This window comes from Lepus europaeus, chromosome 18 (genome assembly GCF_033115175.1).
Source record: "Lepus europaeus isolate LE1 chromosome 18, mLepTim1.pri, whole genome shotgun sequence".
Taxonomy (NCBI): Eukaryota; Metazoa; Chordata; class Mammalia; order Lagomorpha; family Leporidae; genus Lepus; species Lepus europaeus.
Genome location: NC_084844.1, coordinates 53,365,795 through 53,390,071, shown reverse-complemented (window position 1 = coordinate 53,390,071; position 24,277 = coordinate 53,365,795). Strand labels below are relative to the sequence as shown.

The 24,277-nt window shown below is 49.4% G+C and overlaps 2 protein-coding genes across 2 annotated transcripts in view; one reads left to right on the top strand and one right to left on the bottom strand.

Moving 5' to 3' along the window:
* CFAP52 (cilia and flagella associated protein 52) overlaps positions 1-14,708 on the bottom strand; it is a 54,320-nt gene extending 39,612 nt beyond the window's left edge. Inside the window, exons 1-3 of the mRNA XM_062216130.1 lie at positions 14,601-14,708; positions 1,877-2,076; positions 1,087-1,223 (exon numbers count right to left, since the gene is read on the bottom strand). Of these exons, the coding sequence (XP_062072114.1) occupies positions 1,087-1,223; positions 1,877-2,076; positions 14,601-14,670 (407 nt within the window). The 5' untranslated portion in view covers positions 14,671-14,708. The remainder of the gene's footprint in view (positions 1-1,086; positions 1,224-1,876; positions 2,077-14,600) is intronic.
* Positions 14,709-15,713: 1,005 nt separating this feature from the next.
* STX8 (syntaxin 8) overlaps positions 15,714-24,277 on the top strand; it is a 295,947-nt gene continuing 287,383 nt past the window's right edge. Inside the window, exons 1-2 of the mRNA XM_062216055.1 lie at positions 15,714-15,789; positions 23,103-23,202. Of these exons, the coding sequence (XP_062072039.1) occupies positions 15,773-15,789; positions 23,103-23,202 (117 nt within the window). The 5' untranslated portion in view covers positions 15,714-15,772. The remainder of the gene's footprint in view (positions 15,790-23,102; positions 23,203-24,277) is intronic.

Here is a 24,277-nt window from a genome sequence, read left to right as displayed (position 1 = left end):
GATCAGTGCAGCTCTGGCCATTGAGGCCATCTGGGGAGTGAACCAGCAGATGGAAGACCTCTCTGTCCTTACCTCTTTCTGTAATTCTTTCAAATAAATAAAATAAATCTTTAAAAAAAAAAAGAAGCTCCAAGTCTCCAAAGAAGAGGGATATTGATTACCTTGGTCTGTTCATTGCACATTGCATACACATATTAAAACTTCACAGTGAAGTCCACAGACACACCTATTGTTGATTAAACTTTTCTTTAAGTTCATGAAAAAATGGAATTAGAAAATTTTTTGTACAAATTTTTTTTGAAACCCATGTATATGGAGGGTCTTCAGAAAGTTCACTCTGAAAAATTACGCATGATTTAAAAGATATTTTGTACCAAAATAAACTTAGCTTTTAACTCTATTTTCCATAAACGTTTTGGATTACCCTCATAGACTACTTTTAAATATACCTTCCCTGCCCATCATATCATTCCTGTGTGTTCCCCTATACATTAGACCTGACGGTGAGCTCCTCAAAGGCAGAGATCATGGCTTGGCAAGGTCAAGTTAAAGATGTTTTCTGTGATGCCAGGGTTTGTCCCCCGGCTCTGCTACTTCTCAGAGGGTGACCTCAGTTCCTCATCTGTTACCTGGTACCAACAACATCGACTTCATGGAGTTGTTGGGAGGTTTGCATGAGATAATGCCACTGAAGTGCTCAGTATATGCCTGTCGAATAGTAAGTGCTCCAAAGAAACTAACCCATTGTCTTTGACGTCAATGATGATGACAACAATGATACCTTTCTTTGACAGCAGTGGATCTTGGACTTAGCTGCACATCTCAATCACCGGGGAAACTTACGAACTCCTAGAACCTAGGCAAAACCAACCAGACTCTGAAAGTGGAGCCGGGCACTGGTCATTTTCTAAAGATGCTCAGGTGATTTCAACGTGTGGCCAGGGGTCAGAAACACTACTCTCTGTATTTTTAATTGTGTTCTCCAATTTAGACAGGCTCAGAGAGAACAGTAGAGGGGACAGGTTGGTTGACACTCCTAGAAACACCCACGGCAGGAAGTGGGTAAACCTGTTTTAGTTTCCTTACCTTCCATCGTCTGGGCCTCCTAGTGACACCAAGTACAAGTCGTTGGGTGAGAAGGCCAGGGCTTCGATTTTGCCCTTGTGAAGCGACAGCCGGGCAATCAGCTCCCTTTTCTTATAATCCCACAAGATGATATCTGCCTGGAGGCAAGAAGGCACCGTTAGATCAGAAATCAAATCTAAGTTATTTGTCTATTTACTTTTTAAGTTGGATGGGGCAGGGAGAGACATCTTCCATACGTCGCTTTACTCTCCGAATGTCTGCAGCAGCCAAGAACTCAGGTGGGTGGCAGGGACCCAAGTACTGGAGTCATCACCTCCTGCCCCCCAGGGCGCATGTGAGCAGGCAGCTGGATCGGAAGTGGAGCAGCTGCAGCCCCAAGCAGGCACTCTCTTATGGGAGGTGCACATCTGGAGTGGCCTCTTCACCACTGCACCAGGTTATGTACCCTGTAAACACAACTCCAGTAGAACCGGAGGAGACAGCTACCCCTCTCAGTGAGAAACAATCAAGAATGTCACTTTTTTAGAAATTAGGTTATGTCTTGGAAATATGACAGCAACCAAACGGAACCAGATGTAGGAGGGACTTTGGTGCCGAAGCAATAAGGGTCACAGATGGCGACACCTGGTGTAGACACACAGGACCCCTTCACGACAGAATGAAGAAAGTGGGTTACAGGGGAGGCCCAGAGCAAGAAGCAGGGAGGGCAACGATTCCTGGCGGCACAGGGCCAACAATGTGAAGTGGGGCACCTCTCGGGAGCCGCAGGGGTCATTTTCATGTTATTCACCTTGAACCCCATGAACGTGACCTGTCCCGAGGCGATGTAATTCCCGTTCTTGGAGATGGTCAAACAGGAGACATTGTTACCATGGCCGTGCAGGAAATTCTGCTCATGGGTGTTTATGGCCTGAATGAGGATGGTGCAACCCAGGGGATAAATCAGGTGCTCCTGGTCGGGGTGGCACTTGAGGCCGGTGGGCACATGTCCTGGAGGAGAGAGACAGGGCATGATGATAACCAGGGGCAAACGTAGTGCTGATTTTTTTTCACTTAACTATAAGAGCCAACACTTTCCAAGCAAGCCTTAGATCAACTACAGTATGTTGGGGGCTACCGGTAATTGTACTGACAAGAAGGTTGGACTGACATATTGCTTCTCAAACTTTAATGTGCAAACACATCCCCACGGGATCCTGTTAAGTGCACATTCTGATGTCAGGTCTGGGGTGGGCTGAGGCTCTGCCTTTCTAATGAGCTCCCATGTGATGCTGGGCCAGGAACCTCACTTTGGAGAGAAAACTCCTAGAGCCCCCTCTTGTCCTACTAAGAAGCATGCTCAGGGGTGGGCGCCCAGCACAGAGGTTAGACACCCGCAGCCCACAGCAGAGTGCCTGGGCTCGGGTTCCTAGCTCAGCTTCTGATTCCAGCTTCCTGATAATTTGCACCCTGAGAGGTGGCAGATGATAGCTCAGGTACTTGGGTCCTTGTCACCCGTGGGGGAGACACAGATGGAGTTCCTGGCTCTGTCTGGTTGTTGCAGGCATTTAGGGAGTCAACTAGCAGACTGGAAGATCCCTGTCTATCTGTGTGTGTGACCTCTCTCTGTGTGTATGTGTGTATTTATTTCAAATACATAAAAATAAATCTTTAAAACGAAGCATGTGTGCAGGTATGTGCACCCCCTGTCTGGATGACAGCAAGGCACAGGGCAACCTCAGGCAAACGTTGGCTGACGATGAGCATTTGGCTTATTTCACTAATCATGACGTCCTCTTAGTTCACTCCCATGCTTGCAAATGGCAGGACTTCCTTCTTTCCTTATCCATTCACCTGTCCACAGACATTTTTTTTTAAAGATTTATTTATTTGAAAGAGAGAGGTAGAGACAGAGAGGTCTTCCATCCGCTGGTTCACTCCCCAGATAGCTGCAACGGCCGGAGCTGGGCCACTCTGAAGCCAGGAGCCAGGAGCTTCTTCTGGGTCTCCCACATGGGTGCAGGGGCCCAAGGACTTGGGCCATCCTCCACTGCTTTCCCAGGCCACAGCAGAAAGCTGGGTCAGAAGAGGAGCAGCCAGGACTAGAACCAGCGCCCATATGGGATGCCAGCATTTCAGGCCAGGGCTTTAACCCACTGTGCCACAGCGCCAGCCCCTGTCCACAGACATTTAGGTTGTTTCTCAGCTATTGTGAATAACGCTGCCCGGAACATGTGGGTGCAGAGATCTCTCCAAGATGCTGACTTCCTTTCCTTTGGCTGCACCCAGAAGTAGAATTGCTGGATCATACAGCTGTCCCGGAAGCTCCACTGTTTTCCATGACGGCTGTGCACCTGACATCTCCACCCACAAAGGTCTGTTTTCTCCACATTCTCACCAGTACCTGTTATTTTTTGTCTTTGTGATAACAGCCATCCTAACAGGTAGGAAGTGACATCTTGGTGTGGTTTGGATTTGCATTTCCCTGATGAGTAATAATGTTGAGCACCTTTTTATAAACCTATTGGCCATTTGTATGGTTTTTTTTTTTTTTGGACAGGCAGAGTGGACAGTGAGAGAGACAGAAAGAAAGGTCTTCCTTTTTCCGTTGGTTCACCCTCCAATGGCAGCTTGTGGACTGCACACCACGCTGATCCGAAGCCAGGAGCCAGGTGCTTCTCCTGGTCTCCCATGTGGGTGCAGGGCCCAAGTACTTGGGCCACCCTCCACTGCACTTCCGGGCCACAGCAGAGAGCTGGACTGGAAGAGGGGCAACAGGGACAGAATCCAGCACCCCGACCGGGACTAGAACCCAGGGTGCTGGCATCGCAGGTGGAGGATTAGCCTATTGAGCCGTGGCACCAGCCTGTGTTTTTTTTTTTTTTTTTTTTGACTTTGAGAGTTATATACATATATAGAGAGAAAGAGAGAGAAGGAGAGAAGTCAGAGAACTCCCATCTAATGGTTCACACCCCAAATTCTCAGAATGGCCAGGGCTGGGCAGAAGTCGAGAGATGGACACTCAATACAGATCTTCCATGTGGGTGGCAGAAATGCAATTATTTGTGACATTACCATTGTCTGCTAAGGACCTAGAATCAGCAGTCGGAGCTGGGGATTAAACCCAGGTACTCTGATATGGGATGTGGGCATTCTAACCTAATCTGTACTTCTAGCCAAATGCCGGTCCCTGTCTTCCTTTGGAAAAAAAAAAATGTTCAAAAAAATGTCATTTAGTTCATATTTTTAGAAAATGAAACCGGAGCACATTGTGCTAACTGAAGGAAGCCAGCCACAGAAAGACAAATTATCAAATGATCTCCCTACAGGAGGGTACTTCAAAAAGATCATAGAAAAATGGAATTCAAAATAAATAAATAAATCTTTTTAAAAAAAGAACTGCTTTGGTTACGTGTCATATTTATTTTACAATAGCAACTTAAAGGTCAGTTAAAAATCAAGCTTCTATAGTGAATTGGTAGTAAGTGTATAGATTAATTTAATAATTATAATTTTTATGACCCCCATAGCATTTTCTTTTTGTTTTTTAGATTTATTTATTTGAGAGTCAGAGTTACACACACATACACACACACAGAAGTCTTCCATCTGTTGGTTCACTCTCCAATTGGCTACAATAGCCAGAGCTGCTCTGATCCAAAGTCAGGAGCCAGGAGCTTCCTCTGGGTCTCCCACGTGGGTGCAGGGGCCCAAAGACTTGGGCCATCTTCTACTGCTTTCCCAGGCCATAGCAGGGAGCTGGATTGGAAGTGGAGCAGCTGGGACACAAACTGGTGCCCATATGGGATGCCAGCACTGCAGGTGGTGGCTTTACCTGCTATGCCACAGCGCCGGCCCCAGCATTTTCTTTTCTTAAAAATTTGATTTATTTGAGAGAGAGAGAGAGAGAGAGAGAGCGAGCTAACTTTCCATCTACTGGTTCACCTCCCAAATGCTTACACAGGCTGGCGCGGGGCCGGACCAAAGCTAGGAGACCAGAACTCAATTTGAGCACCACCCATGCGTGACTGGGACCCAATCCCTTGAGCCTGTCGCCTGACATCTCCCAGAGTGTGCATCAGCAGGAAGCTGGAATGGAGAAGGGAGCCAGGGCTCAGAACTCGGGCACTCCCATAGGGGATGCAGGTGCTCCAGGAGCGTCTTCACTGCCAGGGCCAAGTGCCTGCTGCACCCCCCCCCCCCACTCGCCCCCACTCTGGCAATCACTTTTTTTGAAAGATGTATTTATTTATTTGAGAATCAGAGTTACACAGAGAGAGAAGGAGAGGCAGAGAGAGAAGGTCTTCCATCCACTGGCTCACTCCCCAATTGGCTGCAATGGCTGGAGCTGCACCAATCCAAAGCCAGGAGCCAGGAGCTTCTTCTGGGTCTCCCACATGGGTGCAGGGGCCCAAGGACTTGGGCAAGCCTCCACTGCTTTCCCAGGCGATAGAGAGAGCTGGAACGGAAGTGGGACATCCAGGACTCGAACCGGCGCCCATATGGGATGCCAGCACTGCAGATGGCGTCCCCACCCTCCAGGTCACCGCGCCAGCCTCTTCTTCTTCTTCTTTAAGATTTACTTATTTATTTGAAAGGCAGAGTGACAGAGACAGAGAGATACAGATCTCCCAATCACCGATTTACTCTCCAAATGCCTACAACAGCTGCGACTGGGCCGGGCTGAAACCAGGATCCCAGAATTCCATGAGTCTCCCGTGTGGGTGGCAGGAATGCAAGCAGTTAAGCCATCACCTCCTGCCGCCTCCTAGGGTGCACATTAGGAGTCCACGCAGGCATCTCAAGTAGCAGTGCAACCTGCTGTGCCACACCTCTGCCCCTCACGTTCCTTCACACCCATTCCGTAGTCTTACATTTATTTCTGGATGTTTCAACAGCTTTTTGGTTCCTATTTCCTCCCTCACCAAAAAGAGGCATAAATACTTATTAATATAGTCTTCTGGTTTTGAAAAGAATTATATTTATTTTGGTGCATGATGTGATTCCTGTAGCTAAATGGGTTTTTTGCTCAGGTGGCAAAGTATAGTTACTGAGTAGGTGATCCTTTTCATTTTAATTGTGAATTGTTCCTTTTTTTATGAAAGAAGTTTTTATAAAACTAAGGTTTGTACCTTTCAGGGCTGTCTGTTCCTACTAAAAATACATGTATATATTTCCTAACTGCAGGTTAGAAACAGTCATATGGCTGCCCATATGGAGGAAGTGAAATTAGATCCTTACTTCACACCATACACAAACAATACCTTCCAGGTAGATCAAAGACATAAGTATGAAAAATAAGACTTAATATATACATGGGGTATAGGAAATCATTTCTCAACCATGATACAAAAACCACAGCAGATAAGGCTGAAATATTTACCCAGTTATATTAAAAATTACCAAATTCTTGGGCAGCATTGTGGCACAGTGAGTTAAACTGCTGCTTTTAACAACGACATCCCATATTGGAGCACTGGTTCAAGTCCTGACTGCTCCATTTTTTTTTTTAAGATTTATTTATTTATTTGAAAGGCAGAGCTACAGAAAGGCAGAGAGATAGAGATAGAGAGAGAGAGAGAGAGAGAGAGAGAGAGAGAGAGAGAGGTCTTCTATCCTCTGGTTCACTTCCCAGATGGCTGCAATAGACAGAATTGTGCTGATCTGAAGCCAGAAGCCAGGAGCTTCTTCTGGGTCTCCCACGTGGGTGCAGAGACCAAAGCACTTGGGCCATCTTCTACTGCTTTCCCAGGCCATAGCAGAGAGCTGGATCAGAAGTGGAGCAGCCAGGACACAAACTGGCATCCATATGGGATGCCAGCACTGTAGGCAGTGGCTTTACCTGCTATGTCACAGCACCAGCCCTGGTCCACCTCTGAACCAGATCCATGCTAACACTCCTGGGAAGACAGCAGAAGATGGTCTGATCACTTTGGTCCCTGCCACCCACATGAGAACCCCACATGGAGTTCCTGGCTCTTGGCTTTAGCCTGGTGCTTGCTTCGGCAGCACATATACTAAAATTGGCTTTAGCCTGGCCCAGCCCCAGCTGTTACTGCCATTTGGTGAGTGAACCAGCAGATGAAAAGTTTTTCTGTCTCTCTGTCCCTCTGTCTGCTAAAAAAAGAAATCTCTATGCTGGCGCCACAGCTCACTAGGCTAATCCTCCACCTGCGGCTCTGGTACCCCGGGTTCTAGTCCCGGTTGGGGCGCCGGATTCTGTCCCGGTTGCCCCTCTTCCAGGCCAGCTCTCTGCTGTGGCCCGGGAAGGCAGTGGAGGATGGCCCAAGTGCCTGGGCCCTGCACCTGCATGGGAGACCAGGAGGAAGCACCTGGCTCCTGGCTTCAGATTGGCGCAGTACGCCGGCCATAGTGGCCATTTAGGGGGTGAACCAATGGCAAAGGAGGACCTTTCTCTCTGTCTCTCTCTCTCACTAACTCTGCCTGTCAAAAAAAAAAATCTCTAAAAATTAGAAACTTCTAATTACAAATGACAAAAGAAAAAGAAAACCCCAAACAAGTAGAAGATATTTGTGATGTGTATGATAGAGACAAAGGATCTATATAAACAGCTGCTACAAAGCAATGGGAAAAAACTTCCCAACAGAAAATGAGCAAACAACATGAAAGGGCAATTTATGATGTAGGAAATACAAAAGACTTCTATTTGAGGAGAATCCCAAGACAGACAGGAGTGGGCTCTTTAGCCTTGGGGGCGGGCCTGAAAGAGGCATTCGATTCTTCCTCTCCTGACCGGCTGGCAGCCTTTGGGAGGAAGTGGCATCATCGATTTCGTCAGAATACCCTCTCTAGAGGGAGTCACCGTGGAGCGGTCACCGTGGGAGTCAAATGTGTCACTGAATGTTGAGCATGGTGGCAAGGACAGTCCTCTGTCCATGTCACTTGCTCTTGTTTTCTCACTAGTCCCATCCATTTCTCAAGTGAGATTTCCCACATTTCCTATCGATTCCGTGAGCCTTTTTTTTTTTTAAACAAAGATTTATTTATTTATTTGAAAGCGTTACAGAGAGATAGGTAATGACACAGAGGGAGAGATCTTCCATCTGCTGGTTCACTCTCCAGGTGGCCACAACTGCTAAAACTGAGCCGATCCAGAGCAAGAACTCCATCCAAGTCTCCTGGGTGAGTGTAGGGGCCCAAACTCCTGGGTTATCGTCTGCTGCTTTCCCCAGTGCATTACCAGGAAGCTGGATTGGAAGTGGAGGAGCAGGGACTCATACCAGCGCCCATATAGGATGCTGGTGCTGCAGGCCAGGGCTTAACCTGTTGCACAGATTCTGTGAGTCATTTATGTTCCCTCCACACAATTCTTTTTCTACTACATCTAGCCAGAGTTGGCCCTCCTTCTTTGCAAACAAGAACTCCAGTTATTAAATGCAAAGAAAACATACATCTACTTGGGGCAGGTTACATACCTCAGGGTGGAGGAGTGCAGCCCTAGGTCACACGTGTATTCAGTCATCAATGCAGACACACTGTTTTCCAAAGCCATTCTATCAATTTGGGCTTCACTAAGCAGGATATGAGTGCTCCCTTTGTTGTGCAGCACCACTGTGCCTGGTACTGTCAACTTTTAAAATTTTAGTTATTAGGGTAGATCTGATATAGCATCTCATTTTGGATATAGTTTGCAATTCCCTGGTTACTTATGAAGCTGTGTATCTGTTAAGGCAGAGTGACAGAGAGAGGAGCAACAGAGAGAGGAAGGGAGGGAGAGGGAGAAGGGGGGGGAGGAGGGAGGGGATCTTCCATCTACAGGTTCACTCCCCAAATAGCTGCAAAGATCAGAGTTGGGCCAGGCTGAAGCTAGGAGCCAAAACTCCGTGCAGGTCTCCCAGGTGGGTGGCAGGGGCTCAAGTACACTTCCTAACCTCCCAGGCATATTAGAAGGAGATGAACTGGAAGTAGAGCAGCTGGGACTTGAACCAGTGCTCATATGGAATGCCAGCATTGCAGAGCAGCTTAACCCTCTGGGATATAATACCAGCTCCTGGACTATATATATATATATATATATATATATATAGACAGGCAGAGTGGACAGTGAGAGAGAGAGACAGAAAAAAAGGTCTTCCTTTTCTGTTGGTTCACCTCCCAATGGCCGCTGCAGCCGGCACACCACGCTGATCTGAAGCCAGGAGCCAGGTGCTTCTCCTGGTCTCCCATGTGGGTGCAGGGCCCAAGGACTCGGGCCATCCTCCACTGCACTCCAGCTGGCCTGGAAGAGGAGCAACCGGGACAGAATCCGGCACCTCGACCAGGACTAGAACCCAGGGTGCCGGTACTGCAGGCAGAGGATTAGCCTATTGAGCCGCGGTGTTGGCCTATATATATTTTTTAAAGATTTATTTATTTGAAAGACAGAGTTAAAGAGAGAGGTAGAGACAGAGAGAGGTCTTCCATCTGCTGGTTCACTCCCCAGATGGCCTCAACGGTCAGAGCTGCGCCGATCCGAAGCCAGGAGCCAAGAGCCAGGAGCCAGGAGCCAGGAGCTTCTTCTGGGTTTCCCTTGTGGGTACAGGGGCCCAAGGACTTGGGCCATCTTCCACTGCTATCCCAGGCAATAGCAGAGAGCTGGATCAGAAGAGGAACAACCGGGACTAGAACTGGTGCCCATATGGGATGCCGGTGCTTCAGGCCAGGGCTTTAACCCGCTATGCCACAGCGCCGGCCCCTGGACTATAATTTCTTTCTTTCTTTTTTTTTTTTTGACAGGCAGAGTGGACAGTGAGAGAGAGAGAGACAGAGAGAAAGGTCTTCCTTTGCCGTTGGTTCACCCTCCAATGGCCGCCGTGGCCGGTGCGCTGCGGCCGGCGTACCACGCTGATCTGAAGCCAGGAGCCAGGTGCTTCTCCTGGTCTCCCATGGGGTGCAGGGCCCAAGCACTTGGGCCATCCTCCACTGCACTCCCGGGCCACAGCAGAGAGCTGGCCTGGAAGAGGGGCAACTGGGACAAAATCCGGTGCCCCGACCGGGACTAGAACCCGGTGTACCGGCGCCGCAAGGCAGAGGATTAGCCTATTGAGCCACGGCGCCAGCCTGGACTATAATTTTTAAAACTAATTTCTTACCATTAAACATTTGAGTTGTCTATCCCAATATTTGGGCTATTACAGACAATACCATGGTGTCTTTCATTTACATACATTTTTGGAAAACTTGAATAAATGATTCAAGTTCTTAAAAGCTCAAAGATTACCCTCGTTAAAAATTATAATAGATACTACAAAATCGTCCTTCCAAAAGGCGATAGAATTTATACTCCTGACAGCAGTAATTGAGAACCATTTCTTAATAAGTATTATCCATATTTTTAGCCTTTGCCAATTGGAGAAGCACAAAATAATGTCAATGCGTTAGTATTTTTATTTTAGGTTTCTGAGCTGATAGCCATTTATATTTCTTTTGTTTATATTTCTTTGCCAATTGTCTATTTCAGAGGCCTAGTTTTTTTTTTTTTTAATAAAGGGCCAGATAATAAATATTTTAGGTTTTGGGGGCCATATGGTGTGTGTTGCAACTGCTCTGTGTGCTGCTGTACTGTAAGAGCAGCCACAGGCAACACATAAACAAATGAGGGTGGATGGGTTCCAACAAAACTTTGTTTCCAAAAACAGACCCACATGCCTTAATTTGCACATCCCTGATTTATTTTGTTTGTTGCAGTCTTTAGTGTATAAGAGTTCTTTGTGTGTGGGGAAAAAATAGGGATTATTTAGACAACCGATGAATTACATCACTCTTAATAACTCTGGCTTTATAAAATGTTTTCGTATTCAACACAACTCTATTTGGTTTCTTTTTTGAAAACAAGATTTTGTTTGAAAGGCAGAATGACACAGAGAAAGACTCATATTTTGCATCCTGTGGTTCACTCCCCAAATGGCCACAATAGGCCTGTCTGAGACAGGCTGAAGCGAGGAGCCAGGAACTCCATCTGGGTCTCCCATACGGGTGGCAGGAGCCCACGCACTTGGGCCATCTTCTACTGCCTTCTTAGGTGCATTAGCAGGGAGCTGGACCAGAAGTGGAGCAGCGAGGACTCAATCGGCACCCATGTGGGATGCCAGTATCTCAAGCTGTGGGTTAGGCCGCTGTGTCAAATGCCAGCCCTTCTGTTTGGTTTTCTTAGATGATAAATTCCTGCGGCTGGCTTTGTGGGATAGTTAGTTAAGCCGCTGCTTGCAAAACTGGCATCCCGAACGGGTGTCAATTGAGTCCTGGCTGCTCCACTTCTGATTCAGCTCCTTGCTAATGTGCCTGGGAAAGCAGCAGAAGATAGCTCAAGTGCTTGGGCCCCTGCACCCACGTGGGAGACCAAATTGAGAGCCTGGCTCCTGGCTTTGGCTTGGCCTTTGCAGTCATTTGGGGAGTGAGCCAGTAGAAGGAGTATCTTTCTCTCTCTCTCTCTCTTTCTCTGTAACTCTGCCTTTCAACTAAATAAATAAATAAATAAATTCTTGTCAGAATACTTTGAAACGTCAAGTACAGTTACATATTTACCTCTTCAAGTTAAAGTTCAAGTTTGACAATGTAACACTACTAAACAGTGAGAAAAGGGAACTTGCTTTTGCTTCTGTTTCCTTGTGAAATCTGAACTCAGTGACCTGTATTTAAGGGCTCTGACAGCGAGTCCCAGCCTCTCTTTCCTGTGCCTGGCTGCCAGCCCCTGATGCTGAGGCTTCACCAAGCCATGTGCCATTCCCCACCCAGGCCCCACCCTCCACGTCTCCTCCTTTTGTTCTCTCTCTCTCTTTCTCTCTGAAACTCTGCCTTTCAAATAATATAAATGAACAAATCTTAAAAAGGTCAATCCTTCCTTGACCTCTTTCAAGCCTAGAATAGACTCTTTCTCCCAAACTTTTCTAAGATTCTCCTACGAGTTCCAAAAGGTTTAGCTATGTGCATTTTTTTTGTAGCGTTTTAAAATAAATGCAATGTGCAGCCGGTGCCGCGGCTCACTAGGCTAATCCTCCGCCTTGCGGCACCGGCACACTGGGTTCTAGTCCCGGTCGTGGCGCCGGATTCTGTCCTGGTTGCCCCTCTTCCAGGCCAGCTCTCTGCTATGGCCCGGGAAGGCAGTGGAGGATGGCCCAAGTCCTTGGGCCCTGCACCCCATGGGAGACCAGGAGAAGCACCTGGCTCCTGCCATCGGATCAGCGTGGTGTGCCGGCCGCGGTGGCCATTGGAGGGTGAACCAACGGCAAAAGGAAGACCTTTCTCTCTGTCTCTCTCTCTCACTGTCCACTCTGCCTGTCAAAAATAAATAAATAAATAAATGAATGCAATGTGGGTATTTTCCCTAGCAGTGAAGATGCTATTTGGGACGCCCACTATCTATATTGGAGTACCTGGCGTGAATCCTGGCTCCTGACACGAGCTTCCTGGTAAGGTGCACCCTGGGAGGCAGCAGTGCCGGCTCAAGTAATCAGTTCCTTGGCACCCACGTGGATTGAGTTCTGGGCTCTAACCCATCTCTGCCTGTTGTGAGCATTTGGGAAGTAACCCAGCAGATGGGAACTCTCTGTATGTCTCTTTTGTCTGTCCCTCAAGTAAACAAATAAGAAAAAAACTTTTCAAAATTGAAAGCAAAAAAGGAAATTATTCTAATTCTTAATAACATGACAATAAATGAAGTATTGTATATCTGTGCAAGACTGTTAAAGATTACACTAAAATTGTGACCTAGTGTTAAGTGATAAAAGGTCTAGTTAGAATTGGGGCTGGTGCTGTGGCGCAATGGGTTAGAGCCCCAGCCTGCAGCACCAGCATCCCATATGGGCACCAGTATCCCATATGGGCACCAGTTCGAGTACCAGCTGCTCCACTTCCAATCCAGCTCCCTGCTAACGTGCCTAGGAAAGCAGCAGAAGATGGCTCTAGTCCTGGGGCCCCTGCATGCCTGGGGGAGACCCAGAGGAAGCTCCTGGCTTTGGATTGGCTCATCTCCAGCTGCTGCAGCTATTTGGGGAGTGAACTAGTGGATGGAAGACCGACCTCCCCCCCCCCCCCAGCCTCCACCTCTCTCTATAACTCTTTCAAATAAAAAAAAAAATCTTAAAAAAAAAGAGTACATACAGGGGCTGGCCCTGTGGTATAGCAGGTTAAGCTGCCATCTGAAGGGTCAGCCTCCCGTATGGGCACTGGCTCAAATCTCGGCTGCTCCACTTCCAATCCAGCTCCCTGCTAATGCACCTGGGAAAGCAGTGGAAGATGGCCCAACTGCTTGGGTCTCTGCACACACGTGGGAAGTACAGATGAAGTTTCTGGCTCCTGGCTTCAGCCTGGCTCAGCCCTGAGTTCGTGGCCATTTGGGGAACGAACCAGTGGATGGAAGATCTCTTACTCTCTCCCTCTGTGTGTGTGTGTGTGTGTCTGTCTGTCTACCTCTGTCTCTGTAACTCTGCCTCTCAAATAAATAAAATTTTTAAAAAATAGAATATATATAGCATGAGTCTATTTTCAGTTAAAAATATTTATATGTAAGTGTATATTTGAAAGGGTCACACCATAACAGCGACACCTTTTGGTGTAATGATGGTGTTTCACTGTATTTTTCTGGTTTTGTAAACTCTTTTTAAGCACAACTATGGATTATTTTTCTGCATTCTTAGCCCATGACATTCCATTGGCATGTAGTGTTTCCTCAAGGAATGCATATTTGAGTCCATGAAAGAACATAAATTATCATGAAACCAACAAGGTGGAAACAGTTCCACCAATACAGGCCGTTCTAAGAAGCAAAAGAAGTCATCGACAGGAAGACACTGGGATGTAATTTGCCATGTACTTGGCTCTCCGAGCTCTGAAAAGCAGTGTTCGTGGAGCTGCAGGGCCCCGTGCATGGCTTGCCCTCTGCAAACCAATGCAGACCCCTGAGTTTTTGTTTTGTGGTCTGGCACCCAGCTCCAATGACAGCCAGCACCTCTCGGATGTGTGGAGGGCCCACTCCCCTTCGGAACCTCGTCCAGTGGAGAATCGAGAGTTAAGTCCTGGAATGTGCTTACACTGTAAATACTGATTTTTCTGCATCTATATGATCACAAGTTTCAAGCTTTCAGGCATTACCACACACTTTGTAAAAAGGATTTGCTTTTCCTAAAATGTAGTCCACTGCTTTTTCACATCCCTCTCTCTCTATATATATACATATATATATATATATATACATATATATATATATATATTCAGCCCTTTTTCTCCCCCTTCAAGGCAGCAGGCAGACACAGCAGAGTAGCAAGGCCAATCTCTGATAAAGCTCTCTTCCCGCTCCAGCTCGCCCCCACCCCTTCCTTCTGAGACCCTCACCACAGACACACATCTCCTCCCCAGACGCACCCCCGGCAGCACGGGGGCTCGGAAGTTCGCTTGGTTATAGTGGGTCCCGGAGCTACCCACGCAGCGGCCGGCGGTCATGCAGGGGTCCAGCTTCGTGGGCTGGGAAGCGCTGCCCTAGGGGGCCGGCTGCAGTCACGGACCAGGGGTTCTCGCACCAGCAGCCCCCGCACGCTCACCATTGAAGCCGATCACGGCGGCCAGCTCCAGCTCGGCCACGTCGGCCTTGGGCGACATTCGGTCGTCCATCTCCGGGACGACCCGTCTTGGCTCTCCCTCGGCTCCCTCCAGTCTCAGCCCCAGCGGGTGCAGCGTCGCCTGGTCGCTATGGCAACTATCGCGCGCATGCGCGCGGGGCCCAGGCCGTGCACAGTGCACCCGGCGTGCGGAGTTGGGGAGTTGGTTCGCCCCCTTGCAAGGCACAGGGGGCTTCTTTTCTCGATTTCTCTGCAAATTTAGGGGCCGGGGAGGGGGGACACCAAATGCACAGAATGAATTCCCTTTTCCCTTCTGCAAAGAACCTATGCTCAAGCCCCCCCCCCACCTCCATGGCATTTAACAGAGGTTCGTTTTGGATGGTAGATGCTATAAAATAATATAAAATTGATGGAGGCGGGGCTGTTTGAAGCAGGGTAAGAAAACTTGAAGATTTTAAGAGCAGCTTTGGAATACTTCCATATCAACCCACTTAGAATCATAAATCAGTCTAACAAATCTACACAGTGTGCAATTATCATCACAGTTCTTTTTGCCTTGTTGTTGACGGCTAACAACAGTTTTTTTTTTTTTTTTCGTTTTTCCATAAAAGGCAGACAGAGAAGCAGGCAGAGAGAGCTCCCATTTCCCGGTTCTCTCCCCAGGCGGCCACAACAGCCAGGGCTGGGCCAGACAGAAGCCAAAGCCGGAGCCCAGCCCGAGTCTCCCTCGAGACAGGCAGGGACCCAAGCTGAGCCCGAAGCTGGGAGCAGGCAGGGCGGGGGCTGGAGCCCCAGGCCCCGCGATGCGTTTCTCGGCGTCTACACCGCGTGCCCACCTTCCAACCCAGACGCGGGGTAACCTCTCCAAGTACCTGCCAGACAGCCGTCCGCAGATGCTCGCGCCGTCCCGGGAGAATCCCGCCATTCCGTTCAGCCACATCCGTGCGGGCGCCCCGCAGGCCGCCCCCCCACCCCCTCCCACCACGGCGCCCCGGGGCGCTCTGTCCTCCGCGAGTCCCGCGGCAGCGTCCGCAGGTCCTCCAGGGTGTTTGCGTTCGCGTCCTGAACGGCACCGCGGGGACTGAGCCACACGGGCCGCCGTAGTCAGCTGCGGCGAGCAGGAAGTGTCCGAGCGGCGGCTGGCAGACTGCGCGATGGCCCCAGACCCCTGGTGCGTCCCGCGCGAGGGTGGGTGGGAGTGCGGCGGCCGAAGTTCGGGGCAGCCGGGCTTCCGGGCGGCAGCCGGGCGCTGGGCCCCGGGGCTTGGAGGGCTTTGGTGGCGGTGGGGGCAGTGAGACGAGGGGCGGCCAGGACCTTTTCCTGGCTGGGGGGCGCCTCTGCCACCCTTGGTCCTTTCCAAGGCTGGCGGGGAAGGAGACCTGGAGGACCCCGATGGGGGCGCTGAGGGTCGGCGCTCAGGGTGATGGAGCCGGCTCGCGCGGGCTTGCCCCGGCGGCTGTGACAGTGGGCGGGGAGTGCCCGTTTTTGTGCAATGTCGGTCCATGTGGCGAAGTCTCCGAGATCCCGGGTGTGGAAAGCTGGGCTCCGGTTAGGAACCGCGGGGGTAGCACCCGGAGGTCTCGGACGCCCATCAGGGAACTTTCGGGAGCCCCCGGAGGGCAAGGAGGCACTTGTTGGTGCGGCGTCTCCTGGGTTCGGAGCACGCAGCTGGCTCCCCGGAGGACCGAGCCCAAGGACTTTTACTGCCCGTGGCTCTGTCTCACCTTAGCGGGGCTTCCACGGGGACCAGGCAGTGAGCCAAGCGGGATGCATCCAAGTCGGAAGCCTCCCGGAGAGGCAGACCGGAGGAACTGGTGCAAGTGGGGTCTTGGATGCACGACTCAGGGAACTGTCCATCAAAGGGCAGGGAGGAAACCCATCAGAGGGCCGGGATTGTAATCCTGTCTGGTGTGCTCCTGATAAACCAAAGAAGCCGTCAGCGGGTGGGGTAGGGAACTTCCTTCTGTCCTCCGTCAGCATGGGATTGGCGCTTTGGTCTTGCCAGGGTGGCTTTTGGAGAGAGGCCTGCACACTCTTAAAGGGACCTGAGCTAACGGCGTATTCATCCAACTCCAGGGCTCTGGAGCTCCTGTGGCGGTGTATGTCTTTGGTCGTGTTTCCAACAGAGTTTATGATTGTTTAAATTGCCATCTGCTTCTAAGGAAAATGGATTCCAAAGCCCAAGTTAGGCTTACCTGTCATCTAGGTTGTTCAGGCCAGTTGCTTAATGTCACTCTAATTTTTGTCCCATCTAATTGTAACATTTGTTTACAACCTTAATACGTTTAAAGAATACCAAGTATTTGCAGAAAAGGCAATAAATAGCATCTTTAACACTGTCATTTGGAAACAGCCATTATTAAAAAATTTTTACAGTGAATTTTTTTAAGCTGTATTTATTTATTTGAGAGGCAGAGTTACAGAGAGAGGGAGAGACAGAGAGAAAGGTCTTCCATCCACTGGCTAACTCCCCAAGTGGCCACAAATGGCCAAAGCTGCACTGATCTGAAGCCAGGAGCCAGGAGCTTCTTCCAGGTCTCTCATACAGGTCCAGGGGCCCAAAGACCTGGACCATCTTCTGCTGCTTTCCCAGGCCATTAGCAGGGAGCTGGATCGGAAGTGGTGCAGCTAGGACTCAAACCGGTGCCCATATGGGATGCTGGCAGAGGCTTAACTTATTCTGCCTCGGTGCTAGCCCCCTGCAGTGAATTTATTACTTTAAACTCCACAATGTTTTACAAAAGGGGGCATTTCTCCATGTTATTGAATATTTTCTGAACACATGACTTACAGCCCCTAATAATGCCTGATATGAGTAATCATTATTTTTCTCTAAATATTAGGTTTTTGTTTTTACTTCTTGTGTAGGCTGTCCCATTGTGCCATCTCTTTCTTTCTTTCTTTCTTTTTTTTAAATTTATTTAAAAAGGCAAAGTGACAGAGAGAGACAGGGAGATCTTCCATCTGCTGGTTCACTCCCCCAAGTGGCTCAACAGCCAGGACTGGGCCAGGCAGAAGCTGGAAGCCAGCAACCTCATCCTGGTCTCCCACGTGGGTGGCAGGGGCCCAAGCACATGGGGGTATCGCCCCCTGCTCCCCTTCTTCCCAGGTGCGCTAGGGAAGGCTGGATCTAAAGCAGAATCACACTGGCCCTCCAGTATGGGTACCAACTTGACAGGGGCGGCTGAACTGCTGCGCTTTGTGCCATTCTTGGTTTCCTTGGGCTGTTTTCCTAGAAGCAGAACTCTTGGACTGCAGATCTATTTTTAAGGCCCTTGGTATATGTTATCTCGCAGAATTGCACCCCCCTCCCGAGGCTGACTCCCAGGGTTTACATACAAATAGCAGAAAAATACATTTCTCTACTGGCTGGAGCTGTGGCGTAGCAGGTAAAGCTACCCCCTTTAGCACCAGCATCCCTTATGGGAGCCTGTTCGAATCCTGACTGCTGTACTTCCCATCCAGCTCTGTGCTATGGCCTGGGAAAGCAGTGGAAGGTGGCCCAAGTCCTTGGGCCTCTGCACCTGCATGAGAGACGTGGAGAAACTCCTGGCTCCTGGCTTTGCGTTGGGGCAGCTCTGGCAGTTGCGACCATCTGGGGAGTGTACCAGGGGATGCGAGACCTCTCTCTCTCTCTGCCTCTGCCTCTCTGTAACTCTGCCTTTCAATAACAAATAAATAAATCTTAAAAAAAAAAAAGTTGCTTTCATTTGACCTCGTACCTCTTCCACAGGTGAAAAAAAAAAGTGTTTAAACTTTCTCCTGTTGAGTTTGACTAATGACCTTCTCATTAAGCTGTTGAAAGTGGACCACTGGGGGCTCTGCGGTGCCCTCATGAGCTGCCTTATGTGGTAGGTTATGGATGAGAAGGATAGAAAGGAGTGTGGAATGGGCCTCTGAGAAACCTATGAAAATAGGCCACTCCTGGCACCGTGGCGTAGTAGGCTAAGCTCTGCCTGCAGTGCCGGCATCCCATTTGGATCCTGTTCATGTCCCAGCTGCTCCACTTTTGATCCAGCTCTCTGCTATGGCCTGGGAAAGCAGTAGAAGATGGCCCAAGCCCTTGGGCCCCTGCACCCTCGTGGGAGACCCAGAAGAGGCGCCTGGCTCCTGGCTTTAGATCAGCCCAGCTCCAGCCATTGTGGCCATTGGGGGGAGTGAACCAGCAGATGGAAGTCCTTTCTCTCTGTGTCTCCCTCTCTCTCTCTGTGACTCTGCCTCTCAAATAAATAAAATCTTAAAAAAAAAAAAAAAATCGGTACTGATGCCTCCCTCCTGTGTAGGGTTCTAATGTTTAGGGAATAGCACACAGTACTTGCTGTTTGAAAGGCCCATCAAAGCACGAGGTAACATCACTATTGTTGCAGAACACCCCCAAAACTGCATGGAGAAATTGCTATAGAACCCCCAAAACTGGGTCCACTGGCCCAGCGTGCAGCCACCTGAGACACTGAGGCGGTGGGAGGAAGTAGTTCATTTTGTAGCACACAGAACTAGGAGTCGAGCACCTGTTGCTCAATTCCCAGACCTCCCAGCAGTGGGTGAAGGGCAGTGAATTCTGCAGGTTGAAACGGGGATCAGCAGTGTGTGATCAGCTTGTGTGCAGGCCTCTGGTTGGTCCACAGCACTCGTGGCCTCCCTTGGGTTGGTCAGCGACAGGAGGCCGGCGTGTTCTTAAGATGTGGTCCTGGCACAGTGGGTTCTGGCCGGTCGCGGGTTCGTGGGTGTTTGGTTCTTTCTTTGAGCAGGGATTGGGGTTCCTGCACAACATCTGAGAACAGAGCCCAGTGGTAGGATGTTAGCCGTTGAGGCGATGGGTGAGTCCAGGGTCTTGAAATTGGGAGTCCTGCAGGGCCAGCCTGACCCTTGCACCGTGGCTGTAATGTATTGAGTTAATCATTAGTAAGGAGCTGACTTGTAATCACCATGGTGCAGGCAGAGGAACTACGGGCCAGGGGAGACACTGGGGCCTGAGAAAGTCTACACCAAGGGCATCAGGAAGGGTGGAGACTTGGTTCCAGTGTTTAACAGGAGCAGCAGGGGCCGGTGCTGTGGCAAAGTGGGTAAAGCCACCGCCTGTAGTGCTGGCATCCCATATAGACACCGGTTCAAGTCCCAGCTGCTTCACTTCCAAGCCAGCTCTCTGCTGTAGCTTGGGAAAGCAGTAGAAGATGGTCCAAGTCCTTGGGCCCCTGTACCCACATGGGAAGACCCAGAAGAAGCTCCTGGCTTCTGGCTTTGAATCGGTGCAGCTCCAGCCATTGTGGTCAGTTGGAGATTGAACCAGCAGATGGAAGATCGATCTCTCTCTCTCTCTCTCTCTGAATCTCCTTCTCTCTGTGTGTAACTCTGCCTTTCAAATAAATAAATAAATCTTAAAAAGAAAAAAAAAAAAAAAAAACCAGGAGCAGCAGGTGTTTCTGGCTCCGACCTGGCTCTTTGTGAAAGCTGATCATCTTTACTTTTGGAGCAGTTTATTTGTTGATAGACTTTCTGGAAAATTCACTGAATTCTTTTTTTTTTTTTAAGCTTTATGTATTTATTTGAAGGACAGAGTTACAGAGAGAGAGATCTTCCATCTACTGGTTCACTCCCCAAAGTGCAGGGCCCAAGCACTTGGATCATCGTCTGCTGCTTTCCGAGGTACATTAGCAGGAAGCTGGATGGGAAGTGGAGCAGCCGGGACTCGAACCGGAGCCCATATGGGATGCCAGCATTGCAGCCAGCAGCTTTACCCGCTAAGCCATGGTGCCAGCCCCATACAGAGTTTTATATTCTGGTTGGAATTTTTTTTTTATGTTAGTAGCATGTTTAGTTTTCTTTGGTGTATTTTTAAAAAATTTGTATTTTGGAAGGTAAAAAGTCTATGAGGAGTAATACAGTGAGCGCCTTGATACCCGTCACGTGGTTTCTATAATCATCAGTATTCCTGTGTCATCTCTTTTCTGGGTACACTTTCAGGTAAATCTTGTATGGACTTAACTACACACTCAGTGTTTTTCTAACAGAAAAGAAGCCCGGTTTGTGTTCTAGAAGTTTCTTCTTCCCTGTACCTCACTCAGTGTCACAGCAGCACCATCCTCTTAGTCACCTGGGGTGATGACATAAATTGATTTTTCTTTATGTCAGATTATTCACTAAACTTTTTTTTTAACCAAGTCTTTTATGTTGTGTCACAGCCTAACCCTTTGTAGCCTTACTACCTTGCAGACAGTAAGCATCGGAGTCTGGGTATGGGACTGAGCAGCCAGAGGTGGCCCCTGCCGTACTGGTTTGCTGATGCCGCTGTCCACCGTTTCTGTGACTGATGTTCGTGGTGATGTTCCGGAACTAGTACTTGAGGCTTCTCTGGTGAAGTTGCCTGTTACCTGTGGGCTGGTGGTTCCCGCCCTCTGCTACACAGTGGAATCGCTTGGGGAGCTTTCAGGACTCCTCCGGTGCAGGTGAACCCCACACAGGTTTAATCAATGCCTGGGGGTGTGAGCAAGGCACTGGCATTTCTTTAAAAAAAAGATTTCCCTGTGGGGGATGTTGCTGTGGTGTGGCTGCTCCACTTCTGACCCAGCGCCCTGCTATGGTGCCTGGGAAAGCAGTAGTGGATGGCCCAAGTGCTTGGTTGGACCCCTGCACCCACGTGGGAGACTGGGAGGAAGTTCCTGGCTTCCAGTCATTGAGGCCATCTGGGGAATGAACCATCAGATAGAAGACCTCTCTATGTGTCTCTGTAACTTTGACTTTCACATGGATAAATAAATCTTGTAAAAAAAATTTCCCTGCGATTCCAATGTGTAGCAAAATTTTGGAACCACTGTTTTTTTTTTTTAAACATTTTATTATTTTTTAAAAAGATTTACTTATTTATTTGGAAGAATTATGGAGAGGGAGGGAGAGACAGAGAGAAAGGGAACAAGAACTCCCATCCACTGGTTCCATCACCAGATGGCTGCAGCAGCCAGGGCTGGGCCCATCTGAAACCAGGAGCTTCTTCCTGGTCTCCCACGTGGGTGCAGGGGCCCAAGCACTTGGGTCATCCTCCACTGCTTTCCCAGGTTCATCAGCAGGGAGCTGGACTGGAAGCTGAGCAGCTGGGACTTGAACCTGTGTCCATATGGGACGTTGGCGCTGCAGGTGGTGCTTAACCTGCTACCCCACAACACTGGCCCCAAGTTCCTCTTTCCACGGATGACGAGAATGGAAGGAAAGGTTGAAATGTGGCCAGGCTGGGACCAGGACCCAGTGCTCCTTATTTAGCCTCCTGCTTCCTTAGCCACATGCTGTTTGGTTAGGGCAGGATCCTGCCGCATGGATCCTGGCGAAGTCTGCAGTGTGAAGCTACAGCCTGGTGCCTGGCCCAGAACGGGCACCCAGCTGTTAGTCGTTGGAGCATTTGCCTCCAATCGAACACTTCTAAAGTTCCTTCTGTATACAACTGATGTCAGTGCGGGAGCTGGAAGAGTCTAAGGCCGTTTGTTTTCTTGAGCAGAAATTGGGACATCATGGCAGGTGGCAGTTTTCTGTCTTTTGTAATGGACATTCCTGGCAAATATGCCATTCGCCAAAGTGTAGTAGAGTCCCCGCGTTTAAGGAGCAGGCCATCTGGGCGGAGAAACGAGCCGGGTGTGAATGCTTCAGTCTTTCCTGCGAAACAGACACGACGTCAGGACTCTGTAACGGAGGGAAAAACCCAGGGGGGCTGTGGGGACCCCTTCACAGGAATCCCTATGACTCCTTCAGAGCCCTCCAGCACCGCTGGCCAGCAGGCGGAAGCTCAGTACATGTTCTGAGAGCTGCTTAGAGGTCAGGTGCGTGTCCTTGGTGGCCAGAGCGTTCAGTCCTAGGTTGACAGCGCTGGCTGGGCCTGCACCGTGGAGCCCTGCCCCGGGTGTCTGCTGTGCCTTCGTCCCACGCTGTCTCGCTTCCTAGCAGGCATCAGCACTTGGTTCCTGAGTCCCGTGGATACGTCCCGTGGTACGCTTTCCTCCACCCCTTAAAATGTAAGCGCCCTGAAACTAAGGATTTTTTTTTTTTTTTTTTTAGCGCTCTGTTCATTCTCCGGTGCCTGGAACATGGCTCCGTAGAGTGCAGGGCCTCCAGAAACATTGGTTGAGTGTGTTACCAATGAGGGGATCCAAGTGCCCCCTCATCAGCAGAAAGGCCAAGTGGTCAACAGGCTGTGGAGCCAGACAGCCGGCGCTGCCACCTGTGTGAGTCCCTCTCCCTCTGTGTTCCTGTGTAAGGTGCCGCGGGCAGTGCTACCCCACGGCACACACTCTTGAGCACAGTGTCTACAAACGAGGCATCAGAGGAGCGCCTGGCCCAGAGGAGGTCCCGTTCTCTGCTTGTCACCACTGCCGATGCTCGGCACCGTTAGCTCTCCCCACTGCCTGTTTGAATTTGTGGCTTTGAAGGCCAAAGTCAGCCTCCGGGCAGAGAGCTCTTTGTATGGAGCCTTGAACGTTCTCCTCTCTTCTGCCCCCGCTGCAGGTTCTCCACTTACGATTCTACTTGTCAAATCGCCCAAGAGATCGCCGAGAAGATTCAACAGCGGAGTCAGTATGAAAGGAAGGGTGAAAAGACAACCAAGGTAGCAGCCAGAGGGAAACGGGGCTTAGGGTGACCGGCTTGAGCCGGGAGGTCTGAAAGCCCTGCTGTGTCGGAGGCTGTGTGTGTGTCTGTGTGTGTGTCTGTCTTTGTGTGTGTGCCTTCATATGTGTGTCTTAGTGTTTGTGTGTGTCTCTGTGTGTGCCTTCATGTGTGTGTCTTTGTGTATGTGTGTCTTCATGTATATGTGTCTTTGTGTGTGTCTTTGTGTGTGTGCTTTTATGTGAGTGTGTCTTCGTGTCTGTCCTCGTGTGTGTGTCTGTGTCTTTGTGTGTGTGTGTCTCTGTGTGTGTCTTTGTGTATGTGTGTCTTCCTATTTATGTGTCTGCATGTGTGTGTGTGTGTGTGTGTGGCTTGTTTCCATTAGTCCTTGGAATTGACACGCGATCACTTCATAGTTTTCGTCACTGAGACAGACGAAGCACAACATACATCAAGGTTTTTTTTTTTTTCCCTATAGGGCTCTCACCCTTTTCTGCTCTAGTTCAGGGGTTAGGGGATTTCTTCCACTTAGTAGATCTTTCCAACTCCCTCTTTGAGTTGCCATTTTTCCAGCAGGACTGGGGTCTTTCTTATGCTCTATGTGCAATAAAATGTAGAAACCAGCTTTCATTGTGGGCTGTGCAGAAGCAGCGCTGGGGTTTTGCTAAGGAAAGTTTTCTGAACTCCCGAGTTCATACTGGTGCCTTTACACCAACTGCAACCCCACAGATGTTGCCTTACCTTCCCTGTTCCAGCTTTGTATTTACAAGTTTCTCCCACGGTGAGAACCTTGATTTCTATTTTTTAAATTATTTGTTTATTTGAAAGGGAGGGAGAGAGAGAGAGAGAGAGAGAGAGACAGAGAGACAGAGAGAGGTCTTCCATCCATTGGTTCACTCTCCAAATAGCAGCAATGCCAGGAGCTTCATCCCGATCTCTCTCGTGGGTTCATGTGCCCAAGGACTTGGACCATCTTCTACTGCTTTCCCTGGTGCATTAGCAGGGAGCTGGATCGGAAGTGGAGCAGCTGGGACAGGAACTGGCATCCACATGGGATGCTGGCACTGCAGGGGGTG